Source organism: Triticum urartu, chromosome 5 (genome assembly GCF_003073215.2).
Source record: "Triticum urartu cultivar G1812 chromosome 5, Tu2.1, whole genome shotgun sequence".
Taxonomy (NCBI): domain Eukaryota; kingdom Viridiplantae; phylum Streptophyta; class Magnoliopsida; order Poales; family Poaceae; genus Triticum; species Triticum urartu.
In genome coordinates, this window is record NC_053026.1 from 561,010,240 (window position 1) to 561,027,530 (window position 17,291).

At 43.6% G+C, this 17,291-nt stretch overlaps 1 protein-coding gene across 1 annotated transcript; it reads left to right on the forward strand.

The window, feature by feature from the left end:
- The first annotated feature begins 9,568 nt into the window (after positions 1-9,568).
- On the forward strand, positions 9,569-10,844 carry LOC125510722 (probable carboxylesterase 2). The gene has a single exon (XM_048675970.1). It carries the CDS (start codon positions 9,696-9,698, stop codon positions 10,698-10,700), a length of 1,005 nt encoding a protein of 334 aa, XP_048531927.1. The 5' UTR covers positions 9,569-9,695; the 3' UTR covers positions 10,701-10,844.
- Positions 10,845-17,291: the final 6,447 nt, after the last annotated feature.

The window sequence follows — 17,291 nt, forward strand, 5'->3', positions numbered from 1 at the left end:
CCTGTAGAGCACCTTTATAATCACCCAGTTATGTGGTGACGTTTGGTAGCACACAAAGTGTTGCTCCGGTAATTGGGAGTTACATAATCTCATAGTCATAGGAACATGTATAAGTCATGAAGAAAGCAATAGCAGTAAACTAAAACGATCAAGTGCTAAGCTGACGAAATGGGTCAAGTCAATCACATCATTCTTCTAATGATGTGATCCCGTTTATCAAATGACAACTCATGTCTATGGTTAGGAAACATAACCATCTTTGATCAACGAGCTAGTCAAGTAGCGGCATACTAGTGACAATCTGTTTGTCTATGTATTCACACATGTATCATGTTTTCGGTTAATACAATTCTAGCATGAATAATAAACATTTATCATGATATGAGGAAATAAATAATAACTTTATTATTGCCTCTAGGGCATATTTCCTTCAAAAATCATCGTATCAAGAAAAAAAAGTTTCTATAATCTGATCGTGGAGGAGAATATTTGAGTTACGAGTTTGGTCTACATTTGAAACAATGCGGAATAGTTTCGCAAATCACGCCACCCGGAACACCACAGCGTAATGGTGTATCCGAACGTCGTAATCGTACTTTACTGGATATGGTGCGATCTATGATGTCTCTTACTTATTTACCGCTATCATTTTGGGGTTATGCTTTAGAGACAGCTGCATTCACGTTAAATAGGGCACCATCAAAATCCGTTGAGACGACGCCTTATGAACTGTGGTTTGGCAAGAAACCAAAGTTGTCGTTTCTTAAAGTTTGGGGTTGCGATGCTTATGTGAAAAAGCTTCAACCTGATAAGCTCGAACCCAAATCAGAGAAATCTGTCTTCATAGGAAACCCAAAGGAGACTGTTGGGTACATCTTCTATCACAGATCCGAAGGCAAGACATTCGTTGCTAAGAATGGATCCTTTCTAGAGAAGGAGTTTCTCTCGAAAGAAGTGAGTGGGAGGAAAGTAGAACTTGATGAGGTAACTATACCTGCTCCCTTATTGGAAAGTAGTTCATCACAGAAACTGGTTCTTGTGACACCTACACCAATTAGCGAGGAAGCTAATGATAATGATCATGAAACTTCAGATCAAGTTACTACCGAACCTCGTAGCTCAACCAGAGTAAGATCCGCACCAGAGTGGTACGGTAATCATGTTCTGGAAGTCATGTTACTTGACTATCATGAACCTACGAACTATGAAGAAGCGATGGTGAGCCCAGATTCCACAAAATGGCTTGAGGCCATGAAATCTGAGATGGGATCCATGTATGAGAACAAAGTGCGGACTTTGGTTGACTTGCCCGATGATCGGCAAGCCATCGAGAATAAATGGATCTTCAATAAGAAGACTGACGCTGACGGTAATGTTACTATCTACAAAGCTCGAATTGTTGCGAAAGGTTTTAGACAAGTTCAAGGAGTTGACTACGATGAGACTTTCTCACCCGTAGTGATGCTTAAGTCTGTTCGAATCATGTTAGCAATTGCTGCATTTTATGATTATGAAATTTGGCAAATGGATGTCAAAACTACATTCCTGAATGGATTTCTGGAAGAAGAGTTGTATATGATGCAACCAGAAGGTTTTGTCGATCCAAAGGGAGCTAACAAAGTGTGCAAGCTCCAGCGATGCATTTATGGACTGGTGCAAGCCTCTCGGAGTTGGAATAAACGTTTTGATAGTGTGATCAAAGCATATGATTTTATACAGACTTTTGGAGAAGCATGTATTTACAAGAAAGTGAGTGGGAGCTTTGTAGCATTTCTAATATTATATGTGGGTGACATATTGCTGATTGGAAATGACATAGAATTTCTGGATAGCATAAAAGGATACTTGAATATGAGTTTTCCAATGAAAGACCTCGGAGAAGATGCTCATATATTGGGCATCAAGATCTATAGAGATAGATCAAGACACTTAATTGGACTTTCACAAAGCACATACATTGATAAAGTTTTGAAAAAATTCAAAATGGATCAAGCAAAGAAAGGGTTCTTGCCTGTGTTACAACGTCTGAAGTTGAGTAAGACTCAATGCCCGACCACTGCAGAAGGTAGAGAGAAAATGAAAAGTGTTCCCTATGCTTCAGCCATAGGCTCTATCATGTATGCAATGCTGTGTACCAGACCTGATGTGTGCCTTGCTATTAGTTTAGCAGGGAGGTACCAAAGTAAATCAGGAGTGGATCACTGGACAGCAGTCAAGAACATCCTGAAATATCTGAAAGGACTAAGGATATGTTTCTCGTTTATGGAGGTGACAAAGAGCTCGTCGTAAATGGTTACGTCGATGCAGGCTTTGACACTGATCCAGACGATTCTAAATCGCAAACCGGATACGTGTTTATATTGAACGGTGGAGCTGTCAGTTGGTGCAGTTCTAAACAAAGCGTCCTGGTGGGATCTACGTGTGAAGCGGAGTACATAGCTGCTTTGGAAGCAGCAAATGAAGGAGTTTGGATGAAGGAGTTCATATCCGATCTAGGTGTCATACCTAGTGCATCGAGTCCAATGAAAATCTTTTGTGACAATACTGGTGCAATTGCCTTGGCAAAGGAATCCAGATTTCACAAGAGAACCAAGCACATCAAGAGACGCTTCAATTCCATCCGGGATCAAGTCCAGATGGGAGACATAGAGATATGCAAGATACATATGGATCTGAATGTTGCAGAACCATTGACTAAGCCTCTTCCACGAGCAAAACATGATCAGCACCAAGACTCCATGGGTGTTAGAATCATTACTGTGTAATCTAGATTATTGACTCTAGTGCAAGTGGGAGACTGAAGGAAATATGCCCTAGAGGCAATAATAAAGTTATCATTTATTTCCTCATATCATGATAAATGTTTATTATTCATGCTAGAATTGTATGAACCAGAAACATAATACATGTGTGAATACATAGACAAACATAGTGTCACTACTATGCCTCTACTTGACTAGCTCGTTGGTCAAAGATGGTTGAGTTTCCTAGCCATAGACATGAGTTGTCATTTGATTAACGGGATCACATCATTAGTAGAATGATGTGATTGACTTGACCCATTTTGTTAGCTTAGCACTTGATCGTTTTAGTTTACTGCTATTGCTTTCTTCATGACTTATACATGTTCCTATGACTATGAGATTATGCAACTCCCGATTACCGGAGGAACACTTTGTGTGCTACCAAATGTCACAACGTAAATGGGTGATTATAAAGGTGCTCTGCAGGTGTCTCCGATGGTACTTGTTGAGTTGGCATAGATCAAGAATAGGATTTGTCACTCCGATTGTCGGAGAGGTATCTCCGGCCCTCTCGGTAATGCACATCACTATAAGCCTTGCAAGCAATGCAACTAATGAGCTAGTTGCGGGATGATGCATTATGGAACGAGTAAAGAGACTTGCTGGTAACGAGATTGAGCTAGGTATTGAGATACCGACGATCGAATCTCAGGCAAATAACATACCGATGACAAAGGGAACAATGTATGTTCTTATGCAGCTTGACCGATAAAGATCTTCATAGAATATGTAGGAACCAATATGAACATCCAGGTTTCGCTATTGGTTATTGACCGGAGACGTGTCTCGGTCATGTCTACATAGTTCTCGAACCCGTAGGGTCCGCACGCTTAAAGTTCTGTGACGATCGGTATTATGAGTTTATATGTTTTGATGTACCGAAGGTAGTTCGGAGTCCCGGATATGATCACGGACATGACGAGAAGTCTCTAAATGGCCGAGACATAAAGATTGATATATTGGAAGCCTACATTTGGACATCGGAAGAGTTCCGGGTGAAATTAGGATTTACCGGAGTGCCGGAGGGGTTACCGGAACCCCCGGGGGTTAATGGGCCTTGTTGGGCCCTAGTGGAGAGAGAGAGAGGGGGGGCGGCCAGGGCAGGCCGCGCGCCCCTCCCCCTCTGGTCCGAATTGGACTAGGAAGGGGTGGGGGGCGGCGCCCCCCTTTCCCTGTCCTTCTCCCCCTTCCTTTCCCCCTCCTAGTAGGAGTAGGAAGAGAGGGGAGTCCTACTCCTACTAGGAGGAGGACTCCTCCTCCTGGCGCGCCCTACACGGCTGGTCGGCCTCCCCCTTGCTCCTTTATATACGGGGGCAGGGGGGCACCCTAGAATACACAAGTTGATCATTGGTCTCTTCCACCCGTGTGCGGTGCCCCCTCCATCATAATCCACCTTGGTCATACTGTAGCGGTGCTTAGGCGAAGCCCTGCGACGGTAGCTTCATCAACCTCGTCACCACGCCGTCGTGCTGAGGAAACTCTCCCTCGAGCTCTACTAGATCGTGAGTTCGCGGGACGTCACCGAGCTGAACGTGTGCTTAACGCGGAGGTGTTGTACGTTCGGGAACCGAGGATCGGTCGACCGTGAAGACGTACGAGTACATCAACCGCGTTGTCATCACGCTTCCGCTTAATGGTCTACGAGGGTACGTGGACGACACTCTCCCCTCTCGTTGCTATGCATCACCATGATCTTGCGTGTGCGTAGGAATTTTTTTGAAATTACTACGTTCCCCAACACTTATCGATGGGTGGCAAATACTAATCGCAGACGTTTTTTTGCGTCCACCGCTAGTATTTATTTATTGATTTTGATATTTTTGTAATGTTAGGGGTTTAGTACTTTATGTTTAGGGTTGTGGTACCAATTTTTTCATACATTAAAGGAGCATCTTTGGAAGTTCCATGTAATAGTTTGGCACCTTTAGTGTTAATTTGCACTTGACGGAGGTAAATGCACTTCTATACCTAATAATAAAAAAAATAGATATTCTTAGTACGTCATGCTATTTTATAGAAAACCCCCTGATTTTTCTGACATTAAACCTACAGTAGATAACAATTTTTTAAAAAATAGTCAAATATTCTAAAGCGGAACTCCAATTCAACATGCTATATATGAATTTTGATTAGAAAAATATGTAGAATCTGACTATGATGTAATTTTTTACCAGTTAATTTTTAAAAAATACTATCTATGATGCAATCTTAATCAATAATGCATTATCCGTCTTTCTTTCATACCGGTAGTGATTCGGATTGGGATGAACACCTCAACAAAATCAGGATTGGACATGGAATTAAAGATAAATTTGCTACAGACACACAATAAATAAGGACATGCATGACAACAAATAAAAGAAGGACCCAATAAAGATGAGATGTCCGCTATAAAAGAAATAAAAGAGAAAATCCAGAGGAGATCCGATAAAGATGAGATGTTGCGCTATTCTCCTATATATAAGAAAAAAGAAAGAGAGGACATGCATGGCAAAAAGTAAAAGGGAGGCATGCACGTAAAAAAAAACATGTTTGACAAGATATAAATAATTATGAAACAGGGACCAATAACTATGACATGTATGCAAGAAATAATGATGAAATATGGACGCATGTCTCTCTTTATAGCGTCCACAGGAGACCATACAAAAATGTTCTTTTCCGGACAAAAAAACCCTCTCTTTATGCTTGAAAAATCCTATATCTTTTTAACAACTCTTCATGTATTTAAGAAATATGGATGTGAAAAAAAGTGTTCAAGAGTTACCCTAAGTTGGTGATGCTTAAACTGAAAACCGCCCTTGATGGACACGTCTCCGTAATGTGCTAATTGTCATCGTCTGTTTTTGTCGTTTTCCTTACCGGCCCGTAACAATACCCCATTTCACACATAACATGAATGCATGATCACTTGCCTGTTTTTTATACGAATTAAATCAATATGCAAGCCCTGTTGAAATAGAATACCTGTGGAATCTTCAACTATGCTTTTGTAGGCTAAGACCTTCTTTGTTTGGGCAGTAGCTACAAATTGTTGGATTATAGACCATTTTCTATAAATTAAGAGCATGTGGTATTTTTTTCTTCTGTTGCAACACTCGGGTCTTTTTGCTAGTAACAGCTTAAATATAGACAATATACCCAATAAATACTAAATTTTGACATGTCACATGTGATGGTATATGTTGAATGTGGAAACAGTTTCAAGGCCAACCGAGCAAATAACGCTCGCTTCCGCATGCAAACCTGGTCAGTTCATTCTCGAAACCTTTCTTACTCGGAGATGATTTTGTTTGTAAGCAATCTACATGATTTTTGTGTGAAACACTAACACACTTGTATTACAACCGCTAGGGTTCATATCATGACACCATGCTAGGTTTTATGATTTTCGGGCTTCGTTTAAAATTTGTAGAATTAAAATGACAATAAGTATCATGTTGGTGCCCGAGGCCACTGTGTGCCTGGGACTAATTTTCTTTCCTTATATAAGGATTAACCATAAACCAAAGACCACCAATAAGATTTTTCAGCCCCATTTCTAGCGATCATGTCATGTACTTTAGTTCATACTCGAGTTATATCTTTAAATGCCTACAAATGCATTTTAAGATTTTTATATAGCAAACGGACCCCAAAAATGCTAAATTTTGATATAATACAAATGATAGTGTGTGATGATTGCGCAAAAAAGTTCAAAACCAATCGGCAAAGCAGCGTCCGCTTCACATCCAAACTTGGGTTATTCCCACTTGAAGCCTAGTTTCAAGGTGAACCGAGGAAACAACAGTTTCTTCGCATGCAAGCATGGTATATTGCTTCTCGGAGCCTAGTTTCTTACTCGGAGATGGTTTTATTCAAGCAGTCTATGTGGCAACTTTTGTGAAACACTAACAATTTTTTAGTATTACATCCACTAGGATTCATATCATGATAGCATGCTAAGTTTTATGATTTTCAGGCTTGGTTTGATTTTTTTTCAGAATTAAAATGCCAATAAGCATAATTTTGGTGCCCACGTCCTGGCCACCTGGCAAATGTAATGATTTTTTTCTAAGTATGTGAACATTCTTTTTGGGATGTCAAGAACTTTTTTCTAAATGTTATCAACATTTATTTTTGAAGTTGTGCGGACATTCTTTTAAGACTATACGAAGAATTTTATGAATGCGCGATGAACGCTTTTAAAATATTAAATATATTATTTCCCATTCCAGAAATGTTAATAATAAAATAAAAAGAAAAATAAAAAGAAAGGCAGTGTGCCTCCTAGCGTTGGGTCGGTTGAGGCGAATGCACGGTTGCTCTCGCTGCGAACGAAGTTTAGCCGCACTCCCTATATGCATCCTTAAGCGACAACTACCGGGGAAACGCTTAAAGGAAAAAACAATGGGCCGCCCCCTAGCACAACCTACTAACATATATTCCCTTCCTCCTTGAAATAGTGTATTTCTAACTTTTTTGGAGGGTCAAACTATCTCAAAATTTGACCGAGTTCATGCAAAAATATGCTTATGAAACCAAATAGGTATAGGACGAAAATATATTTTATCATGAATTTAATACTACTAATTTGATGGCATAAATGTTGGTCTATTATTATATAAGTACGAGCAAACATAAAAAACTTTGACTTTCCAACAAAGTTGAAAGTACACTCTTTCAAGGACGGAGGGGGTACATGTTCCTCCTTTTTCCTTTGTAATAATCTCAAGATTTATATTATTTTGAAATAATCTTCTATATCAGTTTTACATGTAAAATTTTGTACTGCAAATAAAATGCACATGTACAAAAAATGCTCCTATGTTTGAAGAGGATGTATTTTTAGATATTCAAAAACATTATTTATGGCATTGAATTGTGACAGAAAGTAATTTTGTTTATATGAAACAAAATGGTTAGCCACTTAGAACAAAATCTATAAAATCGTTGAACGAAACACATAAAATGTGGGGTGACAAAAATATATTGCATAATAAGAAAAAGAAGCAACAAAAGGAAAACAAATAGTCCTATTTGTTTTTTCCCACCAGCGGAACGACGTAAGCTAGGTTTATACAGCCGAACCCCATGGCCTAGATCAAAATCCCGAAACACCTAAAATAGGAGTTGTAATGAAATATACGATAATTAAAATGATTTTAATGCTCCTAAAAATGATTCTAATAATACTTATAATTAGGGATATGGAGTATTTTGTTTTTTGTATTATTCACACCGAACCAATTAATGGGCGGAGCTACGCTAAATTTGCTGTTTGTTGCACTTTATTTATATTTTATGAGAAAAAAAGTTACTTGTATAATTTTTTGCTGGAACAATTGATTTTTTTAGGGGATTGGAACAATTACATGTGTATACTATAATTTTGAATTTGATGATTGTGATGGCAGGCCTTGAGACGGGACCAGACGAATTCGGCAAAATATGGTGTCCATCCCTCGTCCCTTCCCAGCACGCCCAGTTTATTACGTGCTGCATTCTCTCGGTTCCCAAAAGTGAACATCTTCTGCGCCACGATAGTACGATTCCACGGTTCAATCCATGCCCGTGACACCGAGAGCCTGGAACGCACACACTCCGGGCACGTTGCGGTCGCTCACAAGCAAATCCAATCCCGTCCCTTGATCACGAGAAGGGAAACCCCCTCCCATCAACCCGGACCCGAGCGAATCATACAAGCGTACCGCCATGGCGTGGCGCGGCCGTTGAGCTCGTCGCCATGCTGCGCCGAACCGCCTGAGACCGATACAATTCATGCCCACATGCACGCCAGCTGGCCAGAGACCCATAGCGCCTTCACACTAGCCTCCTCTGCTCCGCCCTGCATGCATTTACCATTCCAAGCCTCCAACGGCCAGACACATTGCAGCAAAAGGAGAGAGTGAGCTCACGCACGCCGGTGCACACATGGCGCCGGCCCAGGCCATCGATGGCTTTCGGAGTTTCGCTAGTAAATGCATGCCACACTAATGCAGAGGAGACAGCCTCGTGCAACGGCGCAATTAGTAAGTAAAACGCCAGGCCGCCAGCCACGGCGCAGTAAGCGCGTCCCGCCATCTGCAGACCGACGCCCGCACGACGGGAGGACGCAATGCAAAGTGGCCATGGAAAGTAGCTTCGCCTTCGCCCAGGGTCACAAGCCACGACCCACAAGCCACCAAAGTGACACGCTGGGTCTACACCGGCCGATCTCCGTCCGCACAAGCCAACTGGAGCGCCCAGCGCCCGTCCACACGTACGTACTACTGTACTACGTGCTCCAAAACCCTCCCACCATACCAACAGTTGGCATTAATGGGCTACGCCCGTGACCAAACGTACGTCTGATTGATGAACAACGTCCGAAACCCTCCTGGCTACGTAGTACCGACGGCCGTTTGTCGGTCTATAGTAACATAAATAACTGGCGCCCGCCTTGATTAACCACGCGCCGGTTACGACGATGGCTGGGCGTGAGTGACGGTCGACGGGGAGGATGGATGGATGGATAGGTCCGCGCACTTAAGCACTAGGCGCCGGCCGGATGGTTACGGGCCACCACTAGTAATGGCTCGCGCGCGAGTGTGCCGTGCCGCCCCACTACGGGAGGGAACGCCACCCAGCGCATGCTCCGCATTGACCCGAGCCACGCACGTCGCGCACGCCATCCGTCGCTTCCCGCACAAGGAGCTCGCGCACCATCGACCACCCGGTGCGCGCTGCCCACCGTGCCCGCCGCGTCGACCGGTGCGTGCGTGCGTGCATGTATATATATGAGCGTGCGTGCGTGCGCGCCCCGGGCCACTGCACTCACACCGCACCGGGAGTACCGCGGCACAGTGCGGGTCACTCGCGGCCGCGCGCACTGTCCCCCTCCCTCCGCGCTCCGTGCTCTAGCAGGTCATCATGGCCGCGCGAGCTCTGCTCGTCTCCCTCCTCCTCGCGCTCTGCTCGGCTCTCGGGGAGGGGGTCTCGGCATTGCGCGGCCGCGGCAACGGCGACGCGGTCAAGTTCGACTTCACGCCCTTCCTCATCCAGTACGAGAGCGGGCGGGTGCAGCGGCTGATGGGCACCAGCGTGGTGCCGCCGTCCGTGGACGCGCGCACCGGCGTCGCCTCCACCGACGTCGTCGTCGACCAGGGCACGGGCCTCGCCGTCAGGCTCTACCGCCCGAGCAGCCGCCGCGGCAGGCTACCCGTGCTCCTCTACTTCCACGGCGGCGCGTTCGTCGTCGAGTCGGCCTTCGGCCCCGTGTACCACAACTACCTCAACGCGCTGGCGGCCAGGGCGGGCGTCATCGCGGTGTCGGTGAACTACCGCCTGGCGCCGGAGCACACGCTCCCGGCCGCCTACGACGACTCGTGGACGGCGCTCCAGTGGGTGCTCTCCAACGCCCGCAACGGCTCCGGCTACGGCCCGTCCTGGCTCCACAAGCACGGCGACATGTCCCGGCTGTTCGTGGGCGGGGACAGCGCCGGCGGCAACATCGCGCACAACCTGGCAATGCGCGCGGGGCAGCAGGACGACGGCAGAGGGCGGATCAAGGGCGTGGCGCTGCTGGACCCGTACTTCCTGGGCGGGCACGCGAGCCCGTGGGCGGAGCGGGCGTGGGGGTTCATCTGCGCGGGGCGGTACGGGACGGAGCACCCGTACGTGGACCCGATGGCGCTGCCGGCGGACGCGTGGCGGCGGCTCGGCGCCGCGCGCGTGCTGGTGACCAGGTCGGGGCAGGACCGGCTGGGGCCGTGGCAGGGCGCGTACGTGGACGCGCTCCGGGGCAGCGGCTGGGGCGGGCAGGCGCGGCTGTACGAGACGCCCGGCGAGGCGCACTGCTACTTCCTCAACAACCTCCAGTCGCCCAAGGCCGCCGCGCATATGGCCACCGTCGCGGAGTTCGTCACTCACTCCTAGCTACTCATTTGTCTGGTCTGGCAGCGCGGTGATCAGACCAGTGGTAGTGTGAGATACTAGAGAATAAGCGTAGAGTGAGAATGTGTGTTGCTGTTAGTACCTCTGTTTTCGTTTCTTCTTGGAAGCAGATCGGCTTGTTCGTAACAGCAGGGACAGATGGCTTTGTCCACCGCGGCCGGAGAGTGCACGTGTGCCGTGAACTCCGGCGGCCCCTTGAACTTTGGAACGGATAAGTATGAATGGACGGAAGAGGGGCTCGGTCGATCTTCGACGTGATCGAGGTTTATAAAGGCGCAGGTTCTATGGAGCTAGCGTGAGAGCACAACGTCAAACGTGTGGTGACCATGCAACCCTACGACATGTCATCAATCAATCGTTATGAGCCTACGATATGTTGCAACGCCGCCAGACCCATGCCCCGGAATTGAAGAGGAACACAATTCAAGACTTTGGTGGCATGCAATGGCAATTTGGGCAATCACGTACACAACGGCTTATTTACGCGAGCATAGCTATAGAGGAGGCATGGGGTTTATAGGTTCACTAGTCGAGCAGGAGGAGGACGACTGTGGTGCGACTTCGTGTCGGATCTAGACGCCTCCCTTCTAGAATTCCGGCCGGGCTCCCTTCTGTGGCGAGGAGGACGCCTGATTTTGTACGACGCCGACGATCGGGCGGTGGATACACGAGGTTGGCGCGATGATGAGGGGTTCAGGGCTGGGCAGGTGGTTAAATTCCCCTAGCCAGAGTAGCGTCGCCTCCGTAGGCGGGTGGGCACGTCACGAAACCCGAGGTGAGTAATGGCGACAGGGGGTTGGAGAAGATACTTAATCCGCCTCTCATCCCGACCCCTTGCATTTCTCCCTCATGTCCCACCTCCACCTCGACCTGCTCTCCCCCGACGCATCGAGACCTAGGGTTTGATGACAACGCGGGAGCAGCAGATGACAACGCTCGCCGACAACGATGAGTCTTTGCTTGTTTTGCTTGGAGCGTCTTGTATTATATGAGTCTTTACTTATTTTGCTTTTTAGTTTGTCACAATTATTCTTGTTGGACACACCTATTTGAGAAAGCCAAAATTATGCTATGATTTGATAGAATTGCTCTATGTGCTTCACTTAAATTTTTTGAGCTATGAAATTGCTCTAGTGCTTCACTTATATCATTTTGAGCACGGTGTGCTTTAATATTTTTGAAGAAATACTCTCATGCTTCACTTAGATTTATTTGAGAGTTAGTAATTTTTTTGAAGAAATTCTCTCATGTTTCACTTATATTATTTTGAGAGATGAATTTTTTTATGCTCATGCTCTTCACTTAAATTCGTTTGAGCTTATTAAAAGTAATTGCAACCTATGAAATTAGTCTCAAAGTGATAGATATTCAAAAGGGATATAGTAAAAAAAATACATGAAGATCATTGGACAAAATAAACTTGATTTTTTTAGTTTTGAGATATGATGATAGTAATATGTGAGTCATGTTGCTAAGTAATTATGCTTTAGTAAGAATATTGGTGTTAAGGTTTCTGATTCTTTATGCAATTACGGAAATCAATAGTTATGCAATGAAATTATATCCTACTTGTGGTGCATTATTCGATATTAGTTATGCTTAATGCTCGTTTATGTGAATTTTCATTTTTTTGATTGGATACTTCTAAATATATTTGCTAGCCTTCATTTGTATTAAGTAGAAATACCACTTGTGCATCCAAAATCCTTAAACCCAGTTTTGCCATATGAGTCCACTATACCTACCTATATACGGTATTTTCATGCCGTTCTAAGTAAATTTGTATGTGCCATCTCTAATTTTTAAAATGAATTTCCTTTTCGAAACTGTCTCACGTACGATCAATTGTCATACGATTTGTACGACAAGAGACAGGCCCGTTTCCTGAGGTCTTCGCCCACCACACCAGATGAGTCCTGTCGCACACAGATCATACATAATTTGATCGTACGTATAGCAGCTCTCTTTCCTTTTTGTGTGCTTGTACCACTCATGAAGCGGCAGGGGGTGGCCAATATTTTCCATGCTAGATGTGTTATTCTCAAGATGAGTGCTTATTCACGTGTCATTGCACGAGAGTACGAAGGTAATACAGATGCCCTGTCCCTAAATGAAAAAGAAATTTACTTTATGTTGTCAAATAATAAATTCTTTGAAAAGTGTTAGGTATGGTCGGTACCCATGGATACGGCTAGCCATGGAATGTGAAAGTATGGTGAAAAAATAAATAAAATTTATTTTATGTTTGGGAACCGCTTATGATATATCTAGCATGAAAAGTGTTGGGAATTATTCGGTCGTTTTCGTTGACGGGAAAAGTATGCCTCTCAAAAAAATTATCTCTCAATTTAAGCTTTGAGTTCTGGCACCTCTACAAATCTCTGCTTCCCTCTGCTAAGGGCCAATCGATTTACTTTTATGCAATTTTTATTTGAGTCTTCATCTTCTCTTATGAAGCACCAACTAGGGAGCACTATGAACATACTTGAGCATTGGATGTAGTTAATATTCCAGCGTGTTTCGTGAATGGATCAATGATTGAGCATGATGGGCTAGGGATAAATTTCTTTAGTGTTGATATTTTGAAAGACATGATTACTGGTTGATATGCTTGAGCATTGAAATCTTCATGTCAAAACTAGACTGTTGCTTTGAACCATATAAAAAGTCCAAATGTCCATGCTACAAAAAATGTGATGAACATGTTAGGCAGCATTCCACATCAAAAATTTTGTTTTTATCATTTACCTACTCGAGGACGAGTAGGAATTAAGTTTGGGGATGCTGATACGTCTCCAACGTATCTATAATTTTTGCTTGTTCCATGCTATTATATTATCGATCTTGGATGTTTTACAATCATTTTATAACAACTTTTCATCAGTTTTGGGACTAACCTATTGATACATCCATTTTGCATCATGCTTTTATATCGATATTTATTGCATTATGCACTGTTATTACACATTATGTCACAATACTTATGCCTATTCTCTCTTATTTTACAATGTTTGCATAAAGAGGGGGAATGCCGGTAGCTGGAATTCTGGGCTAGAAAAGGAGCAAATTTTATAGACCTATTCTGCACAACTCCAAAAGTCCTAAAACTTCACGGGAGCACGTTTCAGAATATATAAAAAATATTGGGCCAAAGAAGTACCACAGGGGGGCCACCCACCGTCCACAAGGGTGGGGGGCGCGCCCTACCCCCCTGGGCGCGCCCCCTACCTCGTGGGCCCCCTAGCAGCCCTCTGATGCCCATCTTTGGCTATATGGAGTCTTTCGTCGGAGAAAAAAATAATAAGCAAGCTTTCGGGAAGAAACTCCGCCACCAGAGGCAGAACCTTGGCGAAACCAATCGAGGGCTTCGGCGGAACTGTTCTGCCGGGGAAACTTCCCTCCGGGAGGGGGAAATCATCACAATCGTCATCACCAATGACCCTTTCATTGGGAGGGGGTCAATCTCCATCAACATCTTCACCAGCACCATCTCATCTCAAACCCTAGTTCATCTCTTGTATCCAATCTTTGTCCCAAAGCCTCAGATTGGTACCTGTGGGTTGCTAGTAGTGTTGTTGACTCCTTGTAGTTGATGCTAGTTGGTTTACTTGGTGGAAAATCATATGTTCAGATCCATTATGCATATTAATACCCCTCTGATTATGAATATGAATATGCTTTGTGAGTAGTTCCGTTTGTTCCTGAGGACATGGGAGAAGTCTTGCTATAAGTAGTCATGTGAATTTGATGAGATGTATGTTGTCTGTCCTCTAGTGGTGTCATGTGAACGTCGACTACATGACACTTCACCATTGTTTGGGCCTAGGGAAAGGCATTGGGAAGTAATAAGTAGATGATGGGTTGCTAGAGTGACAGAAGATTAAACCCTAGTTTATGCGTTGCTTCGTAAGGGGCTGATTTGGATCCATATGTTTCATGCTATGGTTAGGTTTACCTTAATACTTCTGTTGTAGTTGCGGATGCTTGCAATAGGGGTTAATCATAAGTGGGATGCTTGTCCAAGGAAGGACAGTACCCAAGCACCGGTCCATCCACATATCAAATTATCAAAGTACCGAACGTGAATCATATGAACGTGATGAAAACTAGCTTGACGATAATTCCCATGTGTCCTCGGGAGCGCTTTACTTTATATAAGAGTTTGTCCAGGCTTGTCCTCTGCTACAAAAAGGATTGGGCCATCTTGCTGCACCTTATTTACTTTTATTACTTGCTACTCGTTACAGAGAATACCTTACTATCTGTTACAGAGAATACCTTACTATCTGTTACCGATAATTTCAGTGCTTGCAGAGAATACCTTACTGAAAACTGCTTATCATTTCCTTCTGCTCTTCGTTGGGTTTGACACTCTTACTTATCGAAAAGGCTACGATAGATCCCCTACACTTGTGGGTCATCAAGACTCTTTTCTGGTGCCGTTGCCGGGGAGTGAAGCGCTTTTGGTAGGTGGAATTTAGTAAGGAAAAAATTATATAGTGTGTTGAAATTTACTGTCACTTGTTACTATGGAACATAATCCTTTGAGGGGCTTGTTCAGTGTATCTTCACCCCGACCAATAGAGCAAAGAGTTGCTCCTCAACCTAATGAACCTACTGAAAATGTTTACTTTGAAATTCCTTCGGGTATGATTGAGAAACTGCTAGCTAATCCTTTTACAGGAGATGGAACATTACATCCCGATTTGCACCTAATCAATGTGGATGAAGTTTGTGGATTATTTAAGCTTGCAGGTATGCCCGAGGATGTTATCAGGAAGAAGGTCTTCCCTTTATCTTTGAAGGGAGAGGCATTGACATGGTTTAGTCTATGTGATGATATGGGATCATGGAACTACAACCGATTGAAATTGGAATTTCATCAGAAGTTTTATCCTATGCCTCTTGTTCATCGTGATCGTAATTATATATATAATTTTTGGCCTCGCGAAGGAGAAAGCATCGCTCAAGCTCGGGGGAGGCTTAAGTCAATGTTATATTCATGCCCCAATCATGAGCTCTCAAAAGAAACGATTATTCAAAAAATTTATGCTCGGCTTTCTCTCAGTAATTGTTCCATGCTCGATACTTCTTGTACTGGATCTTTTATGATGAAGACTATTGAATTCAAATGGGATTTATTGGAAATAATTAAACGCAACTCTGAAGATTGGGACCTCGACGGAGGTAAGGAGTCAGGTATAACACCTAAGTTTGATTGTGTTAAATCTTTTATGGATACCGATGCTTTCCGTGAATTTAGCACTAAATATGGACTTGACTCTGAGATAGTAGTTTCTTTCTGTGAATCCTTTGCTACTCATGTTGATCTCCCTAAGGAGAAGTGGCTTAAATATAATCCTCCCATTGAAGTAAAAGTTATTGCACCTATTAAAGATGAAGAAAATACTATCACTTATAATGATCCTGTTGTTCCCACTTCTTATTTTGAGAAACCACCTTTCCCTGTTAGAATAAAGGATCATGCTAAAGTTTAAACTATGGTTCGTAAGAGCAATACTTGAACACCTACTCCCTGTGAGCAAATTAAAGTTGAACCTAGTGTCGCTATGGTTAAAGATCTCTTGGCCGATAATATTGATGGGCATGTTCTTTACTTCTGTAATGAATCTGCTAGAAATGCTAGACCTGATAGTAAAAATAAACATAGACCTGTTGTAGGCATGCCTATTATTTCTGTTAAAATAGGAAATCATTGCTATCATGACTTATGTGATATGTGTGCTAGTGAAAGTGCAATACCTCATTCCTTATACAAAGAAATTATGCATGATATTGCACCTGCTGAGTTAGAAGAAATTGATGTTACAATTAAGCTTGGCAATAGAGACACTATTTCACCCGTTGGGATTGTTAGACATGTTGAAGTCTTGTGTGGGAAAGTTAAATATCCTGCTGATTTTCTTGTTCTCGGTTCCCCACAAGATGACTTTTGTCCCATTATATTTGGTAGACTGCTACCTCTTGAGCACTGCGTTGGTTTTCCCTTGAAGAGGAAAGGGTGATGCAGCAAAGTAGCGTAAGTATTTCCCTTAGTTTTTGAGAACCAAGGTATCAATCCAGTAGGAGGCCACACACGAGTCCCTCGCACCTACACAAACAAATAAACTCCTCGCAACCAATGCGATAAAGGGGTTGTCAATCCCTTCACGGTTACTTACGAAAGTGAGATCTGATAGATATGATAAGATAATATTTTTGGTATTTTTATGATAAAGAGAAATAAAGATGCAAGTAAAATAAATGGCAAAGGAAATAACTAAGTATTGGAAGATTAATACGATGGAAAATAGACCCGGGGGCCATAGGTTTCACTAGTGGCTTCTCTCAAGAGCATAAGTATTACGGTGGGTTAACAAATTACTATTGAGCAATTGACAAAATTGAGCATAGTTATGAGAATATCTAGGTATGATCATGTATATAGGCATCACGTCCGAGACAAGTAGACCGACTCCTGCCTGCATCTACTACTATTACTCCACACATCGACCGCTATCTAGCATGCATCTAGAGTATTAAGTTCAAGAGAACAGAGTAACGCTTTAAGCA